This window comes from Argentina silus (genome assembly GCF_951799395.1).
Source record: "Argentina silus genome assembly, chromosome: 14".
Classification (NCBI taxonomy): domain Eukaryota; kingdom Metazoa; phylum Chordata; class Actinopteri; order Argentiniformes; family Argentinidae; genus Argentina; species Argentina silus.
This window is the reverse complement of record NC_139668.1, coordinates 14,615,850-14,634,874: the sequence shown is the minus strand read 5'-3', so window position 1 is coordinate 14,634,874 and position 19,025 is coordinate 14,615,850. Positions and strand designations below refer to the sequence as shown.

The following is a 19,025-nucleotide window of genomic DNA, read 5'->3' as shown; positions in this document are numbered from 1 at the left end:
AGGGCTCAATGTCGTCCAGGTTACATAAACCCCCTCCCACACAGCTGTGGCTGAGACTGAGATCTTTATCCTGCATTAATCAAGGCACATGTCATTATTCTGCTTTTGATCTCATTTTTCTAATGTGCTCCTTCTCCCCTTTGCGCTGGCTCGTGTTGTGTCATCCGGGCTTTGCATGTTTTCGTCTCTGTGGCTCCCAGTTGTGGGATTACCAGTGGCACATGTGTTGGATTCTGATATCTGAATGTATACAAAAGGAGCGTGTGAGAGGACAATGCAGATGTCAAGATGTCAAGGAAGACCGCAAAGAAGGCTTTGTGCTCCTGACCTTCTAGCTTTGTGAGGCGTTAAACCTAAGGACTCTGTGACAAGCTCTCTGAATTCGACCCCGGGTTCAAATCGTATTTGAAATCATTTAAAATACTTTGTTGTGTTTGATTGAGTTTGTCTGGCTCAGTGGAACCAATGAAAAAGTCCAGAAAGTGCAATCTCTGCCCATCTGGCACTCCAGGCAGGCTCAAGCTACCGTAATGCTTTTTAGGATTTCAAAGTACTTCTGGTCCTATTTTGAACCCAGGTGTGCTATGAATAGAGTGTTGAATGAATTGGGTGATGGACTGCATTGTTAGACTTTGCATGACTGACTGTGTCTCTGTGCTGTTGTGTTTGTTGTGACAGGTGACTCCCAGAGAGTGGAGATTCCCAGAAGAGAGATGGAGGTGGTCAAGGGCCAGATGGTGGTGCTGCAGGCCTGGTACAGTCCCACCTCGGATATCAGGAAGAACAGCATCATCTGGCAACACATGGCCAATGATTCCAAGCAGGTGAGTTACAGTACCACACGCCCGCACGCACGCCCGCACGCCCGCCCGCACGCACACACACACACACACACACACACACACACACACACACACACACACACACCCTGCTATTATCACAAAACCTCTACCCTGTATTTTCCTTCATCAGCCTTTCATTGTGATGTACACACAAAGGGCCCGACTTCCACAACTCTGAATACTCTACAGCATGATTGTTATCGTATGTTGTCTTTAACAATGTTTTTGATTACGGTGATTATTTATTTACCCAATGAGCCAGCCAGCAGGCTTTTGTACGCCCGCTCTCACTTAAAGGCACATGAAAGAAACCCCAAGGTGCATTTTAAAAGTTGATGCTGATGTGTAAAACAGGAGAATTTAATGATCCCATATACGTCAGTTAGGTTAAAAGATGTCACAGATCATTCAGTTTTGCTTCCGGCTTTATTTCCATGTTAGATTTGAGCGAGAGCGTGCAGTTCAGAGTGCTGGGGATGTTTTCCTTAGAGAAGCACAGGGAGGGGAAAGGGTGTTCGGTCCAGATTAGGATTATCCTCAACACCATTCCTGATGTCAGTAATACAGTATGTCAGTAATACATGATAGAACATGGATGGATAGAGACAGACTAAACGATGGACACCATGGGACTAATGGGGACCTGGCAGAGCGTGTTGCATGTACTGTATGTCCAGAATGTTCTAAACCTGCTGATGAGTGTGTGTGTGTGTGTGTGTGTGTGAGTGTGTGTGTGTGTGTGTGAGTGTGTGTGTGTGTGTGTGTGAGTGTGTGTGTGTGTGTGTGTGTGTGTGGTGTGTACGCGCATGTGTCTGTGTGTACGTGTACGGTCTTTGCTGTGATTATGATAATCTCAGTAGTTTCACTGTCTGCTGATGCCTGTGAGCTTATCTCCAACAGAAAATCTGCCTAAAATTCAAACTAGACCATCTGCACATACATATCGGGATTATCTTTATGAAGGATGTCGTCGACTTCTGTTATATGGTTAATCTGGGTAACTCTGGAAACGGCATGTGTAGATTAGTACTACTATCATGGGTTCTAAGAGTAGAAAATGTACAACATTGAATTTTTAAAGTATAGATTTTGTATAGATTTTTTGGGGATCTCTGTGACAGAAATGCAATACTATATGTTATCAAATAATACATTTGTAATATAATAATAATATATGCCATTTAGCTGACGCTTTTATCCAAAGCGACTTACATTGCAGTGAGTGCATACATTTCAGTACATATGGTCCCAACAGGAATCAAACTCACAACATTTGTATTCACAATGACAAAATTGTTAAACAGGGTTCTCTAGTCTAACGTGTCTCCGCCTTGCAGGTCATCACATACAGCTCAGGAGAGCCAGGGATGGGCAGCCATGAGTTTAGGAAGCGTGTGGGCTTCAGTGTCTCCATGCCCTCAGCCAACCTCTCCATCTACATCAACAACACCCAGGAGTCGGACTCGGGACGCTACCTCTGCAACGTCATCATCCCTGGAGCCCCAGGCCTCTCCGGAGAACTGCGCCTTAACGTCAAAGGTAGCAGTGATGTCAGGGAAAGTCACCCTGAAGTCCCAAATCTCCCTCTTGATAGGCCAGGTGGAATTTCCACTGTATGGTTTACGCTCCCAGGTTCGGGGCCTAGGGAGTAGGGCCTAGGGAATAGGGCCTAGGGAATAGGGGGCTAGGGGTTGATTTAGGACAGTGTCGATGTCACGGTACACATGCTGTCTCAGTGTCGGCGGATGCAAACACCGTCGCAGCAATAACGTACAGTACAGCATTCACGCTATATTCTAAGTGAATGCGTCCTCACACACAGAAGGTCTGGATATGCAGTTAAAATGCACGTGAGATTTTGTGCTCTCGTAATCATACGGTACTATGTTCACGTGAGCAAGCCCTTTTCAAATCAACCTGTGCTGCAGTTAAGACTGGCGCTGTGATGTGGTGTGCTCCAATATCCTTCCACCAAGTGTGACAGATGGACATAGGGTGCACCCTAACCTTTGAAATTGATTAACGCATATAGGACTTGTAGTTCAGAATATACAGTATAGCTGAGTCCTTTCATTTGTCTCTTAGCTCTGTTGATGTTACTATCGTTATCTGTTTTTTAATCTGTGATTATCTCTGTCTCTCTCTCTCTCTCTCTCTCTCTGTCTCTCTCTCTCTCTCCTCTCTAAGTCCCTCCATCACCACCAGTGTGCACGATGACTGGGAGCCCGGTGTTGAAGGGCAACGTGACACTTAGCTGTAAGTCCAGCTCAGGCAAGCCTATCCCTCACTACAAGTGGACCAAGAACGCCCCCATGTCCGAAGTCTTCTTCTCCCCTATGCAGAGTGAGTACTTAGCCCCAGGTTGAGTTAATAACCCCAGGCTATTTATCTGTCAGTCACGTTGATAGTTGATCTCTTACCTCTCAGTGGAATGTCACCATGCTACTGGTACAGGTGTCCCAATCAGAATGGATCTGATGTATCACCTTTCATGGTAACGCTTTCTTTGAGAAGATACCAACCTAAGGAATTAAAGACACATTGAAAAGCCATACATGACACATTGATAAGCAATACATGCACATTGATGAAATACTGTATGTCACTAACCACAGTAACACGTGACATAAGATTATACCTAATTTATTTCATTTATTTGCAAAGTAAGCCCCTAAACATTCATACACATCACTACTTTACTATACGCATTTTAAGTAAAGTTTATCTATGTTTCATATAGCAAATAGTTTTGATTAAGACCACCCATGTTTCTATCAAATATCTGATAAGAAATCCTAGTCACCCTAGATCCATTCCTGGTCTTATCTGTCCTAACACTCTCACTTGGAATGCAATGCTAACCCTGAGTCTGTATGTATGGAGGACAAATACATGGGGTGTCGGTAGTGGGATTAGGAAGGCCCATTTTTCTCTCTGTTTTTTTCCTGCAAATGTCTTTTGTTATGTTGAATGCATCAGGAAAGGTGTAAAGACACAGCAATGCATCTTCTAGACAGATCACAGAAAGAGACACTTCATCAACCTTCAACTCCTGTGCAATTGAAATGCCATAACATTTATCATGAAATCCTCCTTTTAAGATTGAACAGCACATCCAGCCACGAGAGTGGAAACCTTTCAGAGAGGAAAGACAAGCATTTTTCAAGCATTATATGTCGTAGGCTATACATATGACTGCATTATTGTATATATTGTATCCCAAAACTAAATAATGCCCGATTGAAAACAGCTGTTTCTGAATAATGAGGCTTACGTTGATTGACCAAGTATTGACATAGCTCTTTTGATCCTTCATTTCCCCATCACTTTTATAGATTGTATTTTCAAATGTATACTTGTCATGTGTTTTCTGGATTAATACACTCAATCCTGGGTTTGATTCACACACACACACACACACACACACACACACACACGCACACACGCACACACACACATACACACACACACAGTTCAATAAACTGATACATGCTCTTTGTGACACTGAGCCTTCACCCCTCTGCTCTACTGTCATTGTTCTTCCCGCAGTCAACCTGTGTCTCTCTTACATCATTTCATATTGTTTCATTGTGTTCTCTCTCTCTCTCTCTCTCTCTCTCTCTCTCTCTCTCTCTCCACTTTTATCACCTGTTCTTGTAAACCATTGCCCAGTCCAACAATTAAACCCTGGCCCTCACATCTTGATCACTGCCAGGGGGTTAGTGTTGGACTGGGCATGTGTCACTCCTTCCTTTAGTACATGAGGTGTTACAAACCTCGTCTCTCATGCCATTCTGCCTCTGCCACTCCTTTCTTTTGTCACTGTTTTTTCCTGCATGACCCCAGAATGGAGAACCTGCCCGCAGCCCTTGCTTGTGCTTGGGTTCATGGGTAAGGGTTTCACATGTACAGGTACACCTCAACCCCCCCCCCCACCCTCTATTGCCATGTCACACCCCCTGAGCCGCACCGGACAGCTTTCCTGTAGTTCAAATGTTTGTCTGTGTGTAGCCTCTTCCGACTTTGCCTATAGTTAGATTGCCCTCAATACAGTATATCTGAGATTGCATGTGTTCAACAATAGACATTAGTCTAGTGTGAAACATGGGGATTTCAATGGGTCAATTTTGATATGACCCATATGGCCATCTGGTCAAAACGGAAGGATGGTAACGTCCTCATTACATGGCAATAAGCATATTGCAATTCACAAATAACATGAGAAAACACTATGATAATAATAACAGTACATAAGTGGTACAGTTATAGGCAGATATTAACTTGGGTGTGCGGGGTTTGAATTACACATTGAGTCTTGGGGTGCCCAATGTAGACAGTTTCTTTAGGGGGGGACCCACATTGATATTTAAATTATAAACCAAAACAATGACTGCAAGGATAACTCTGCCTCAGTTTTTATTTCAGTTTGATTTAATCCAGAACAGTTGTTTTCAATGATGTTGTATTGTACATAGGTGGTCAAACATTGAGTGCACATCTGAAGGCCCACAATGAACATTTGAAACAAATATGACATGTATTTGGTTGTTATGTGTTCTTAGATTGTGACAGATAGATATTTGAAGATTTTCTTCAGAAATGTTGGGGCCGATTGTGTTGATATGCTGTATGTATCAGTATGGAATGCCCTGATATGACAATCGATTTCAGTGTAATTTTATTAGTGCAATACTAACAACTGACCCCCTGATTGCTGTGTATATAATGCTCTGTAATAACAGACACATTGGAGTCTGACGTCACCCGATTAATTTCAATAGTAGTAGCTTGTGTCGCTAATCCGTCAAATCCGTCAAAGGTGTGCAACAATTGATGAGAATTGATTGATTGCATGGCCAATAAACAGTCTTTGTTGCATAAATAGGGCCTATCGTATGAAGATTTACGCTACCTTCATCATGCAATGTAATTCACAGTTTAATGGTTCAAATATCCTCAAATTTGTCAACGGCGTTAAGCAAGGCCTGCTTCTATCAGCCATCGATGAACGAGATTATTAGATCAGTTGATATCTGCTCACAAAAACGTCTCTCAGATCTAAGCCTGGTTATGAATCTGATAATAGCCTGAAGCTGTGCATGTCGTGTCGAGCTGTGAACAAAGTTGTTGATTTATTTTTAGAACATCGTGACGTGAGGATCACAATCATTCCTTCATCATCGTAGAATTTCTATCAGGCTACATTACCATCTTACATGATCTCGCAGTAGCAAGTTAGAACCATTGTTGAGAACCTACACAACAATTAGGCTACACGTAGTGGCCTATACTGTACAGGTAATATCATATGATGTACTGTAGCCTAGTTTCAGCTGTTTCCATCTAGTTTTCCACGCTGCTCTCACATTTTCTGTGTGCGTGCCCCCGGCTGCCCTGGCTGGTGTAGGCTCTGCCATATGACATCAGCACTTTATAGACGTAAGAGGAATGCTTCTATCGTGCAATCTGGGCTATAAAAATAATGACGATGGCCATATTTGAAAGTAAATATAGAACATGAAAGTCACCCTGGAGTCAATCTCATTTGGCCAGGAACAATAACGACTCTGCCATAGGAATTACATTGGGAATTGGGAAACATTTATACATTGGAAACATTTTTTGGGCAGAACTACAAGTGAAAACTACAAAGGTACCACGAGTCTCCACTAGGTTTCACGGCGCCAGACGGACGATTGATCCCCAGGTTTGAACACCAGCCAAATGGAGAATCAGCTGATCGCCCTGCAATCTGTCACAATTTGGTCCAGTTCCTCTCGGCTGGTGTTCAAGCCAGGGATTGAGTCACTAGTGACAGGTGCCCACTCTGTACCACACTCATCTGCTGTAAGCCAGACCAGGCGCGTCATCTGCCACACAGCTCTCACCACCAGGCTAACTATAGGCTTCATCAGGACACTCTTTACCATACAGGCGTCCACCAACTTTGGCACATGGCGACATTTCCCTTAAAAGCCTTTGTTGACAGTATGATGAGTTAGTACTGTTGTGTGCTGCGTGACTGTTTGGCCCCACCCTCGGGGAGCAGTAGCAGATGTTCCAGGCTGATGTTATCAAACAGGAGTTCTGGCCAGTGTTTCACAAGTCCCAGACTCTGGGATGGGAACAGCTGTTTGTCAGAACGACAGAGGACATAATAAGATTCATTGTTTATAGGATTTTCTGTTCTCTTTCTACAAAAATGTAGGCTGCTGACATCAAATTGTGACCCTTGACTTCTGTCCTGAGATGAGATGGATGAGTCATTGGGCAGACCGGGGTGTGTTTTCAGCCACTCACCCTGCCACTGTATGAGACCTGGGTTCAAATAGTATTTGAAATCATTTCAAATACTTAGGCCATGCAAACTTGATTATTATTTAACACATTTCATTTTCAGAAAACTGAGCAAGTGAAAAAAAAAAAAGAGTATCAAAGTGTATCGAGTGTATGAATATCCAGATGGATAAACATGAAAAGGATGAGAAATATTATGCAGCATTTCAGTTACCTCATTAAATGCTATTTATAAGTAATATTTATCAAAATACATATATACGGGCACGTGGGACAGTCAGACTCGAACGGAGACCCGAAACCAATTAAAGCCCCGACCCAATTAGACCGGAGTGATTAAAATGCAGCCTACTTTTTAGGGAACAGACTTTCTCCTAATATCATGAGCTCGGTCCACAGTGGGCCAGAGCGGGCAGTGTGGCAGAGCGACTGAATGTAGCCTACTTTCTGGGGAACAGACTTTCTCCTAATATCATGAGGTCAGTCCATGAGTGTACCAGAGCGCGCGCTCCGATAAGAGGCAATTAATGCACGCACCCATCAGTGAATGATTGAATGCGGCATGATGAACTTGACTACCTAAGCGAAATATGACGGGAGGGTTTCGAAATGTGTGATGTTATAATGCGGCGGCCACTGTCATTGTGGGAATTGGACAAATAGCCAAAATGCGAGCTGTTCAGTATAATCCATCTCCATCTCTCATTATATTTCTCTCTCTCGCTATGCGATCACTTTGTGTGGTGGTGCGCGTTGACATCGATCGGGTCGCGACGGGTACGCTTGAGTAAATCAGCTGCCCTAGTGTCATTTACCTGAGACCCGATCATTTCGTGCTTTTCACTTGCACTAACAACTATTCTAAACTAAATCTAAGATTCCTGGTTTTGTATTAACTCCCTTGCTCCAAGTTTCAGTACAATAATTTATATTCTTTTCTTTCTTTCTTTTTTCTTTTTTTATAAAGTAGGGCATTCGTTAAAAAAATAATAAAGTTTCTATGCCATTAGCTGTGCTTGATTGAATTGAACCAATTGCCTAGTATGGGATGGTTCGGCATACTGTATTTATAGAACACATATGATCCATGTTATTTTATTATTTTTATGAAGATTGTAACACATCTGACGAAAATACACGCTGATGTGATGAGAGGAGCGGACTTAATTCGATAAGAGATGTCCTATACAGTCGATGTTAATTCCAGTGTCACATATTAACAACAATACAGCATGTACCACAAGCTCATGACAACAACAGATGTATGTAAATATGCTCAAGACCAGCTGTGAAAAGCCAGAGGCTCTAATACCTGGCTGGGCAGGCTCCTTGTACAGTTATGAGTAACTGTAATGATGGTTAACAACAACCAGCAATGTATTAAAATGTGTGTATTGGAACTGAGTTCCCCTTGGAACTGAGTATTGTTGTTAGCTAGAGTGTAGTTTAATACTGTTGGTATACATACAGTAGTAGAGCATGTGTTACCTTGTATTAGGTTTTAGTACTACAGTATATAGTACTACAGTATATAGTAAGTGTGTGCTCAAGGTGTGTAACATTGAGTCGACATGATATGCATTGTGCATATCATGCGTACCGTGTTTACATGGCATTGTGTTATAAAGCGAGTGTAACTGTGTGGTGGTCTTTCAGATGAGAGGCACGGCACCCTGAGACTGAGCAACCTGACCAAGGGCATGTCAGGGAAGTATGTGTGTCGGGCGAGCAACACCGCCGGCTCTGACAGCTGCTCCATCAACCTGGAGGTCTTCACCTGTACGTACTGCACACCAACACCCTACCTCACTGTACACTAACACCCTACCTCACTGCACACTGTACACCAACACCCTACCTCACTGTACACCAACACCCTGCCTCACTGCACACTGTACACCAACACCCTACCTCACTGTACACCAACACCCTGCCTCACTGCACACTGTACACCAACACCCTACCTCACTGTACACCAACACCCTGCCTCACTGTACACCAACACCCTGCCTCACTGTACACCAACACCCTGCCTCACTGCACACTGTACACCAACACCCTACCTCACTGTACACCAACACCCTGCCTCACTGCACACTGTACACCAACACCCTACCTCACTGTACACCAACACCCTGCCTCACTGTACACCAACACCCTACCTCACTGTACACCAACACCCTGCCTCACTGCACACCGACATCCTACCTCACTGTACACCAACACCCTACCTCACTGTACACTAACACCCTACCTCACTGTACACTAACACCCTACCTCACTGTACACCAACACCCTACCTCACTGTATACCAACACCCTACCTCACTGTATACCAACACCCTACCTCACTGTACACTAACACCCTACCTCACTGTACACTAACACCCTACCTCACTGTACACCAACACCCTACCTCACTGTATACCAACACCCTACCTCACTGTATACCAACACCCTACCTCACTGTACACTAACACCCTACCTCACTGTACACCAACACCCTACCTCACTGCACACTAACATCCTACCTCACTGTACACCAACACCCTACCTCACTGTATACCAACACCCTACCTCACTGTACACCAACACCCTACCTCACTGTACACTAACACCCTACCTCACTGTACACCAACACCCTACCTCACTGTACACCAACATCCTAGCTCAGTGGTTCTCAACCTTTTTGGTTCATGAATCCCCAAAAATGTAGGTCTAGACTGGTGACCCCCCCCCCCCCCCCCCCCCCTTCAGACTTGCTCCCTGGCATCTGACAACTGTACACACACCCACAAACAAACAAGGAACTTACTTACCATAGCGTAAGGGAATGAAGACAACAGACAGGTAACCATCCAATCCGCTGCTGCTGTGTTGGTGGGTGAATGTGGCCCTCCCCATGTCCTCTCAGCGGGGGAAAAGCCTATTATATATAAATATTTATTTTTAAAATGTTTGAAATTATCTCGCAACCCCGCCCGCAATTGACATTCAAATGTAGTGATTACAAATAGGGCATGTTCCAATTATTTCTGTTCTCTTCTTACACCAAAAGTTGGAGTTGTAAAGTTTTTTTTATCAAATCACTTTCTGAAATTAAATAAAAGTGACCCGGAACCCTGCTGCATCATACTGTACAAATGACACAACTGTGACTATGTACACTTGTTGTAAGTCGCTTTGGATAAAGGCGTCTGCGAAATGCCATAAATGTAAATGTACACCCTACCTCAGTGCATCATAGGCCTACTATATACCTTACACTACAGAGACTGGCCTTAACACTCCTTCTGTGTCTTTCTGCCTGTCTGCCACAGCCTCCAACGCTGGAATGATCGCGGCTGCTACGCTGGGGTCCATAGTGGGGCTGCTAGCCTTTGTGCTTTTCCTCATCTTCATACTGAGGCGGAGGAGGGACACAGAGGAGGAGATAGCCAATGAAATCAAGTGAGATGTTGTGTGTGTGTGTGTGTGTGTGTGTGTGTGTGTGTGTGTGTGTGTGTGCATGTGTCACTGTACTCAAATGCAGGTGCTTTGTGCATATGTTTTCCTCATTCTAACCCTGCAACTGCCTTGTGGTTGTATCTTCATGTGCTTTGATCCCAAAGTATGTTTTCTCATTAGCTTTCTGTCTATCTGTCTGTTTGTCCATCACAGGGAAGATGCCCAAGCGCCCAAGCGTGTGTCCTGGGCAAAGAGCGGCACAGGCTCAGACATCATCTCCAAGAATGGCACGCTGTCCTCCATCGCCACGAGTCCCCGGCCACGAGACCCCCACCAACCTGGCTTCAACTATCCCTACCCCCCTACTCCCGTCTCCGACACAAACTCCATACTCAACGCCTATCAGCTCCGTCCAGGAGAGACCAGCCCCCTGCAGGGCCTTCCAGGCTACAACATCAGGGGCACCCCTCCGCATGGGCGCCCACGCCCCCCCGGCATCAATGGGGTCCCTCCCCATGCCCCCCGGAGCCCCACGGTAATCATCCCCCACAGGACTGACGGGGCCCAGCCCCAGGTGCCACACCCACTCACGAGGCATCCCGTAGGCATCAGCTCCTCCACCCTGGCACGCATGGGCGCTGTGCCCGTGATGGTGCCCGCACAGAGCCAAGCGGGTTCACTGGTGTAGCTGGAGGGAGCAGAGTTCGAAATTACAGGTGAGCTTGTGGGGATCAAACATGTATATGTTGGTCACCCCCAGGAGTCAATGTATTATTCGAACCCTGGACAGAAGGGTCTCCTGTTTAACTACTGAGCATTAAAACACTCAAGCAAACTGATACCACAGGCAAAGAGGGGAAAAGTGAGAGGGATACGCCCCGGAATATATAGCACTTTGTCATTGTAGTTCATTGACCTACAGGGAGGGATGAAGAGCTCACACTAAAGAAGACAGAAGATTAAGGCCTCTATTTTCAACCGGCGCAAAACAGGCGCACGTCCAAACGCAGGTGTATTGGCAATTCGTGTCGGCGGTAACTGGTGAAAATACCACAGGACTGAAGCGCTATCTCGTCTGCGCTCAGGTGGGTGGAGTAGCGTAATAGAGGCGTGTTCATGACAATGAGCGGGTCAAGTGCCGTCAGGTGCGCTGAAAAATTCTGGCCTTGAAAATAGCACTAATATTTCAGACACACCCCATGGCACCACTGCCAGCACTCCTGGCCAGCACCTGTTTTCTAGCGCCGTCAGAGTACAGCCCTTAACGTTTCACACTGACGAAATCTACTTTATTCAAGTCAGCACAAAGTTCAAAGACTTTATACGTTTGTTTTGTATATTCTTTTCAGGTGTGTAGCTACTGTATAGCATACATTTTTGAATGGTTTTGCTACATGTATATTGCTAGATGTTTTCTATAAGATTATTTGAGGCTAGAGTGAAATGTTTATTATTCTGTAAAACTAACTTTACAGATTAACAAGTTTAAGTTGTGAAGAGGTTATTGAATCTGTATATTTGACAGTGTTTATGATCTTGGTATACAGTGCCTTCGGAAAGTATTCAGACCCCTTCTCTTTTTCCACATTTTGTTGTGTTATAGACTCAATTCCAAATCAGAGACCCTATAAAAACAAGATATTAATTCCAAAATGACATGAACTGTTATCCTTGCATTAAGATGGAGTCAATTCAATTTATTGAGTGATTTGTTGATGACATTTTCGCATTTTAGCTAATTTTAAGAGTGTCATAGCAAAGGGTCTGAATACTTATGTACATGAGGTATTTCTGTATTTCAATTTGAATAAATCACTGAAATTTCAAAAAACATGTTTTCGCTTTGTCATTCTGAGGTATTGTGTGTGGATTGATGGCAAATTATTTTAATTTAATCCATTTTAAATTTAGTCAATAACACAACAGTGAAGGGGTCTGAATACTTTCCGAAGGCACTGTATACAGTACTGTATATCTCAGTGATACCATGTGATCTTGATATTGATGAGGTGCTGTCTGTAAGCAATTTACGTGATATCTCTGGATACTGTAAGCCATGATGATTGGTTGCCATGGTGTAACTTAACCTGTCTCTTACAGGACCTGAGATGTGACCCAGTAAACAGTTGTAGATCAGTGATCCACATCTGAGTAAACTGGAACCTAGATGCCGATACCAGGGTTGGGGTCAATTCCATTTAAATTCCGTCAGTTCAGGATGTTAAGTGAATTCCAGTTAGATTATTGAGAAAAGGGCATTCATTTTCAATGATTTTTCAATGAATTCAAGAATCTCGGTATGTGCGTTATGTTCACCAGGTGTGCGTTCTTTAAGTTCTACAGAAATTCCGAAATAAAAAGCAAAGGAATATGAATTTGAGTTTGAAATGACCTCAACCCTGCTCTGAACTACAGAATGAATAAACTTTTTTTTCAACAATAGTAGTATCACACATCCATTCTCAAAGTGAAGTGTTAAACCTTTATAGTTATATCCACATACACACACACACACACACACACACACACACACACACACGACACAACACATGTATACCATAGTGATATCTTTCACACTCAGGCCAACTGTTCCTGTCCAGTTGTGACCACTTCAGACGAACTGGCGTTATGTGCACTGCTATCCATGTGTTTCATAGTATGTAAACATTGGATGTTATGTTTAAAGGCAGGAATGCATTCACTCATATTTGTTCATGTGTTTATCAGAGAATAACTACTTATAATAATATTACCCAATATTTAAGTGGTTTTATCATTTATGTATAGCGAGCATATGAATGTACACTCACCAAGCGCTTTATTAGAAACACCTGTACACCTTCTCATGGTGGAGGCGGTGTAATGGTGTGGGGAATGTTTTCAACATCAAAGGAATGTTTCCAACATCTTGATGAATCAATGCTACGAAGAATTGAGGCTGTTTTGAGAGCAAAGGGAGGCCCTCCCCAGTATTAGTATAGTGTTCCTAATGAAGTGCTCAGTGAGTGTATATTCATTAAAGTTCTCAAGTAGATAGTTGAAATGTATATTTCATCCATAAAATGTTGGCCTAAAAAGTTTTCAATATTTTTCATTACAATGGAAAATGAAAGTTTGTGGCTACATTTTTTTTTCAATAAAAATGGTTCTCGTTGGTTGTCTCATGATCGTTGTCATGGTGCATTCATAAAGCACTCTATAACATATGTAATGTCTGTCTAGTCAGCAAACTGCTTATGAAATGTGCATCTGTTCAACACAGGACTTTGGGTCAAAACTTTCACTGTTGGGAAATTATTTAAATTGTTTGGAAATTAAATGTAAAACGGTGGACGTTCATCTTATCTGTGTGATGTTAGGCTTTAATCATTGACAGTCCAAATGTCAATACACACTAGAAAATAAGTTAATAACAGGTTTCAGGCAGTCAATGGTAAATCTGTTTTATTCGGAGTGTACATGACAACTGAATAGAGACACTTGAGTGAAACACAGTAACACCATACAGTACATGAGACTGCCAAGAGAGTGAGACCTCAGTCCCAACAAAGTGATGTGTGATATGGATGTTTTTATATATTCTTCATTACAGGACAACCAAAAATGTGTCTTTATCTTTGTAAAATAATCGATTGTTGATAACCAAACATCCTTAACGACACAATACAGCAGGGAAGAAAGAGATATGAACTCTTGTGTAAAATGATTCCTCATATAGCAGCTTTCATCATGAAAGAAACAACTCTAAAAGTATATTAATATGACATGATTAAATACAACAAAAACAGGAGGGCCAGTCACCTCAAAATCAACTGTCGCCCTTTAAAATAGGGTTAATAAAGTCACTTAGGGAAAAAGAGTCAGTCAAACAAACCACAGCTAAAGGCCAACACAAACAACCACCACCATCATCCCAATGATAAAGGATAGGCCATGGAATAACATTCATCACGATTCTGTCAACAGATTTCTGGCAATAATCATCCGCATAACCTCATTTGTTCCTGAAAGCAAGAGAGACACAAAAAAGTCAAGTGTAAGTCATTTGTCAATGCCAAAATACTGAATAATGGGCACTAAAAAATATGTCATTTTATTGCTACTCAAAACACAGCAAAAAAACCAAACCCATCTGGATTATAATGCACCAGGTGTTTTATAAGGCTCACAGAAGAACTGGAGATGTTATTTCAGACACTTACCCTCCAATATCTGGTGTACTCTAATGTCACGGACAAACTGCTGAACAGCGTAGTCTTTGAGGTAACCGTATCCACCGTGCATTTGAAGTGCCTGGTTGCAGATCTTTTATGGGATGGAAGAGATGCCAGTATGAGCACCACAGGAAATGTTCTAGAAACTTGACATCATTCCCAGAAACCAATGAAATCGCGAAATGTCCTTTGAACAGCAGAACAAGTCCCAGATTGTGCCTTTAATCGCTTTTTGCATTTACATTTTTCATACAAAGCTATTTCAAGAGACAGACAACCCGTGTTGACTCACGTTGAAGCACTCGTCGGTGACAAAGAGCTTGGCCATGGAGCAGAGGGACACAGCGTCAGACCTGCCCTCCTGGAGTGCCAGCGCAGCCCCCCGCACCAACAGGCGGGATGCCACCAGCTTGGTGGCCATTTCAGCCAACTTAAACTGCAAGTACTATGGGGGGGACAAACACATGGAGGGAACACGTCAGGGAACACAGGATCACATTTTCTATGAGACACACTAGAATTTCAGACTTACCTGGTTGTTGGAGAGGGTCTCTCCAAACTGCTTGCGTACCAGCAGGTGATCGCTGGCTAGCTGCACACATGCATGGGCCGCCCCGAGAGAACAGGAAGCTGCAGACAGTACAATCTAATGTAGGTAAAATGGCTAGTTCACCTTTTCCTTTTTTTACTTACCTAGGGAGTTCCTCCAGACTGTTTTTTAAATCCATTTGGTACTTATCTAGTAATGTAGCCTAGAGCAGCAGTGCGTTAGCTGTTTTTTATATCTTCCATTAGCGGTGCTAAAAATGCTGATCGAGAGATGCTGTACATTGCTAGATAACTACCAAATGGATACAACAACAAAAAATAGTCTGGATGAACCGAAAACACCCTAGATAAGTCAAAGATAATGTAAGACTTCAAAGAGTGAACGATCCCTATTGCCAGCCAGAGCCTTTCTTGTGTTTCAAAATAATGTATAATTGCAATAATGTAAAAATCCACCAACAGAATACATAGGAGCAGCAAATGAACAAACATGTAAACAACTCTGTGCTCACCAATATTGATCCTGCCACCGTTCAGGCCTTTCATGGCGATGGTGAAGCCCTGTCCCTCCTGGCCCAGCCGATTGGTCACTGGAACGGCGCAGTCCTCCAAAATTACTGCCCTGGTTGGCTGAGAGTTCCATCCCACCTAGAGGAAGAGAATCCAGAACTCTGTTGAAGAATCACTGCACTCCTCCAGCCACAACCACGACACCGCTATTCCCCTGAGTGCACATTGCTTCATTTCAAGAGATTAATTAGACAGTATGTATGCAGTGTCACCCTCTACAGTTCATAGGCAGTAATAGTTAAGATTGTTATCTAAACAGCACCATCATCAAGTATATACAAAAAAGAAAAAGAAAAGAAAAACCAAATTTTTCTCAACATCAATAGTAAAAATGTTTGATACCTTCTTCTCCTTCTTGCCAAAGCTGAGTCCTGGAGTCCCTTTCTCCACCACCAGACAGGAGATCCCTTTGGCCCCTTTACCTCCAGTTCGACACATCACTACGTACACGTCCGTGTCTCCACCCCCGCTGATGAAGGCCTGGAGCAGGACACGTATAACCAGAGAAGAGCTTTCATTTTATACCATCATCTACTTTAAACAGAGAAAATACAAAAAAAGAAACAAAAATGGCCAAAGAAAGTAGTACCTTGGAGCCATTGAGGATATAATGGTCTCCTTTCAACTGTGCAGTTGTGAGTAACGATGCAGCATCACTGCCGCTGCCTGGGGACGCAGAAAGAGAGAGATTTAGCGACCATTCTGCCTCACAAACGCACTTAATTTAGGTTCAGAACGGTATTTTGTGTAACATACCAGTAAACAGAGAGACTAGCGAGCGTAAATGGAGACTCACCTGGTTCAGTGAGACAATAGGAGCCAAACTTGTCCATTGTACAGAGGTCAGGGCAGAACTTCTCTCTTTGCTCAGTATTGCCAAATGTGTCGATCATCCAAGCACACATGCTGCAGAGGAATGAGCATCCCTTAATGAACACATCACATTGACACATTTTACATTTTTGACATTTAGCAGACGCTTTTATCCAAAGGGCCTTACAACAAGTCACAAACTACTACATCCAAACCTCCACTAACTATTCATTGCAAGCACGTGTTGCCATCTGTGGATCTTACACAATGGGGAATTACACACTACAGGGTCGACCCAAACCGTATTGTGCTGGTATAGTGGTGGCTGTGGTCACCGACCTGAGACCCAGAAGTAGTGTCGCCCTCATCCAACCAACGCCTAGGTTTTGGTCGGCTAATGGTTACGACCCTGCTTGATGAGTACGTTGTGGTCGTATGACATGGTATTGAATCCAGCCTCAGGCAGACAGATTGTGTCTGTTACACTCACTCTGATATTTTCCTTGCCAGCACTGTGGCCAGCCTAGTACAGCTTTGCATAATTAGGGTACAATAGAGTGGTCAAATGTGGTGGTGGTGGTTGCTGGTGATTGACAGCATTAGGCAGGCCTTACTTGTGGATGCTGATGTAGGCCGTGGTGCTGACACAGCCTGTGGATAAGGCCTCAAAGATGACCGAGGTGTCCAGACGAGAGAGGCCAGAGCCACCCACTTCTGGCTGCACGTAGATCCCCCCGAATCCCAGCTGGGCAGCCTTGCGCATCGTCTCCACTGGGAACATTTCCTGAATAACGAAAAGTGATGGTTATCTTCCATCTCATGATTATGGTGTCTGTGTGCCGAAGTGGAAGTACTAGAAGTAATAGAGTTTAGTAATATAGTCTGGAGTTGGAAGTGGACATGTTTTTCATTGTGATCCACTCTGACAGGTTTCTACACTGAGTGACAGTGACAAGGACTTCTTGGTATCACAATGCTATTGCTTAAAGGCAGAATTTCTCTACTATACCAAAACAAGCGGCGAGCCCGCCTTTTTGTTAACTTTCTGTTCACAACAACTAAATGTCCATGGGGTAAGTGTCTGTACAAATGGAAATTGTGTTGCATGAGCACACTATTGCGGTCATGACATACTTTGACAGTCACCTCTGCTTCCACACAGACATACCTTCTCGTCCCACTCCGCCATGTGTGGAGCCATTTCATTGGCTGCGAAGTCGAAGGCCACTTTCTGAAACTCCTTCTGTTCATCAGAGAGTCCATGGCCAGCTGCAGGGAGAGAACCAAAAGAGTCACATGGAGCACAAACTGCACAAAGCTCAGGGCTATCAAATCAGGATTTCAACCATATTCAAAGTTACCATGCTGTACTCTGTTATGATATCAGATTAAGGCATAAGTTTTCCCTAAAAGACACTATAACCACACTGAATCTATGCAAATAGTTGTAGCTTGTCCTGAATGAACACTTCACATCCTATCACAGCACATCAAAGGCACAGAGATAAAGATGAGACAAAAATGGGGCGTAGCACACACTCCACCTCTGAATGGTCTATCGGTGCTCAGATTGACCAATGGCAATCAAGCTACAGTCAAGTCGGAAAAAGCACATCAACCAAAAAAAAAACATGTTGTTATAAACTGTCTTCCTAACTACGGCAACAGTGTCGGAGCACACTTTTCACCAGATACAACAGTTATGGTTTAGGCTACTAACTAGCCGCAGAGGTCAAATAGCTCTCTCTTAGATGCGAGTACTGATGCGTACATTATGCATGCATAGATAATGCAGCAAGCTATGGATAATGAGATATACAATCCATAGCATATCATTAATGTTTATCTAGGTAACATATAGCTACAGGTTTAATTTCATGATGATGCCAGTTGGCTATCTTAATTTCAGCTAGCTAGCTCAGCTGGCAAGTATGATCAAATTCATAGCACCGCATCAAACAGGTTTCGAACCCGAAGATGGAACTTACGGTCAATGCATGAAGCTATTCCTCGTCTATGAACGCTGTTAAATATTAAACGGCGACTTCTGCAAACGTATGAACTCAGTCTGGTAACTCTTGATAACGTTCCCACGGCTGCCATGTTGGTTGCTTTTAAAATGATGATAATGTCACACTGCTGAAGGGAATTGTAGTTGCATTAGGAAAGGGAATTGTAGTTTTAACATAACATTGAATAACTTGACGTTTTTTTTTGTTTGTTTTAGTGGCAAACGTCCCAATCACGTGTCTTCAAGATATCCAATAATGATATCCAAAAAGGAAAACTTGATG

At 43.3% G+C, this 19,025-nt stretch overlaps 2 protein-coding genes across 2 annotated transcripts in view; one reads left to right on the top strand and one right to left on the bottom strand.

The window, feature by feature from the left end:
- The window catches only part of esamb (endothelial cell adhesion molecule b), a gene marked incomplete at both ends in the record, with an annotated part of 36,356 nt that extends 25,083 nt beyond the window's left edge, over positions 1 to 11,273 (top strand). Inside the window, 7 exons of the mRNA XM_083685482.1 lie at positions 679 to 824; positions 2,180 to 2,381; positions 3,030 to 3,185; positions 4,689 to 4,733; positions 8,796 to 8,918; positions 10,459 to 10,588; positions 10,799 to 11,273. Of these exons, the coding sequence (XP_083541608.1) occupies positions 679 to 824; positions 2,180 to 2,381; positions 3,030 to 3,185; positions 4,689 to 4,733; positions 8,796 to 8,918; positions 10,459 to 10,588; positions 10,799 to 11,273 (1,277 nt within the window). The remainder of the gene's footprint in view (positions 1 to 678; positions 825 to 2,179; positions 2,382 to 3,029; positions 3,186 to 4,688; positions 4,734 to 8,795; positions 8,919 to 10,458; positions 10,589 to 10,798) is intronic.
- A 2,741-nt stretch (positions 11,274 to 14,014) lies between these two features.
- acad8 (acyl-CoA dehydrogenase family, member 8) lies at positions 14,015 to 18,834 on the bottom strand (the record flags this gene model as incomplete). Its single annotated transcript, XM_083684607.1, has 11 exons — positions 14,015 to 14,589; positions 14,788 to 14,890; positions 15,092 to 15,244; positions 15,332 to 15,429; positions 15,861 to 15,996; positions 16,261 to 16,398; positions 16,508 to 16,584; positions 16,715 to 16,824; positions 17,346 to 17,515; positions 17,900 to 18,000; positions 18,720 to 18,834. The coding sequence occupies 11 exons, from the start codon at positions 18,832 to 18,834 to the stop codon at positions 14,534 to 14,536; spliced, it is 1,257 nt and encodes a 418-aa protein (XP_083540733.1). The 3' UTR covers positions 14,015 to 14,533.
- Between the last annotated feature and the right edge of the window lie 191 nt (positions 18,835 to 19,025).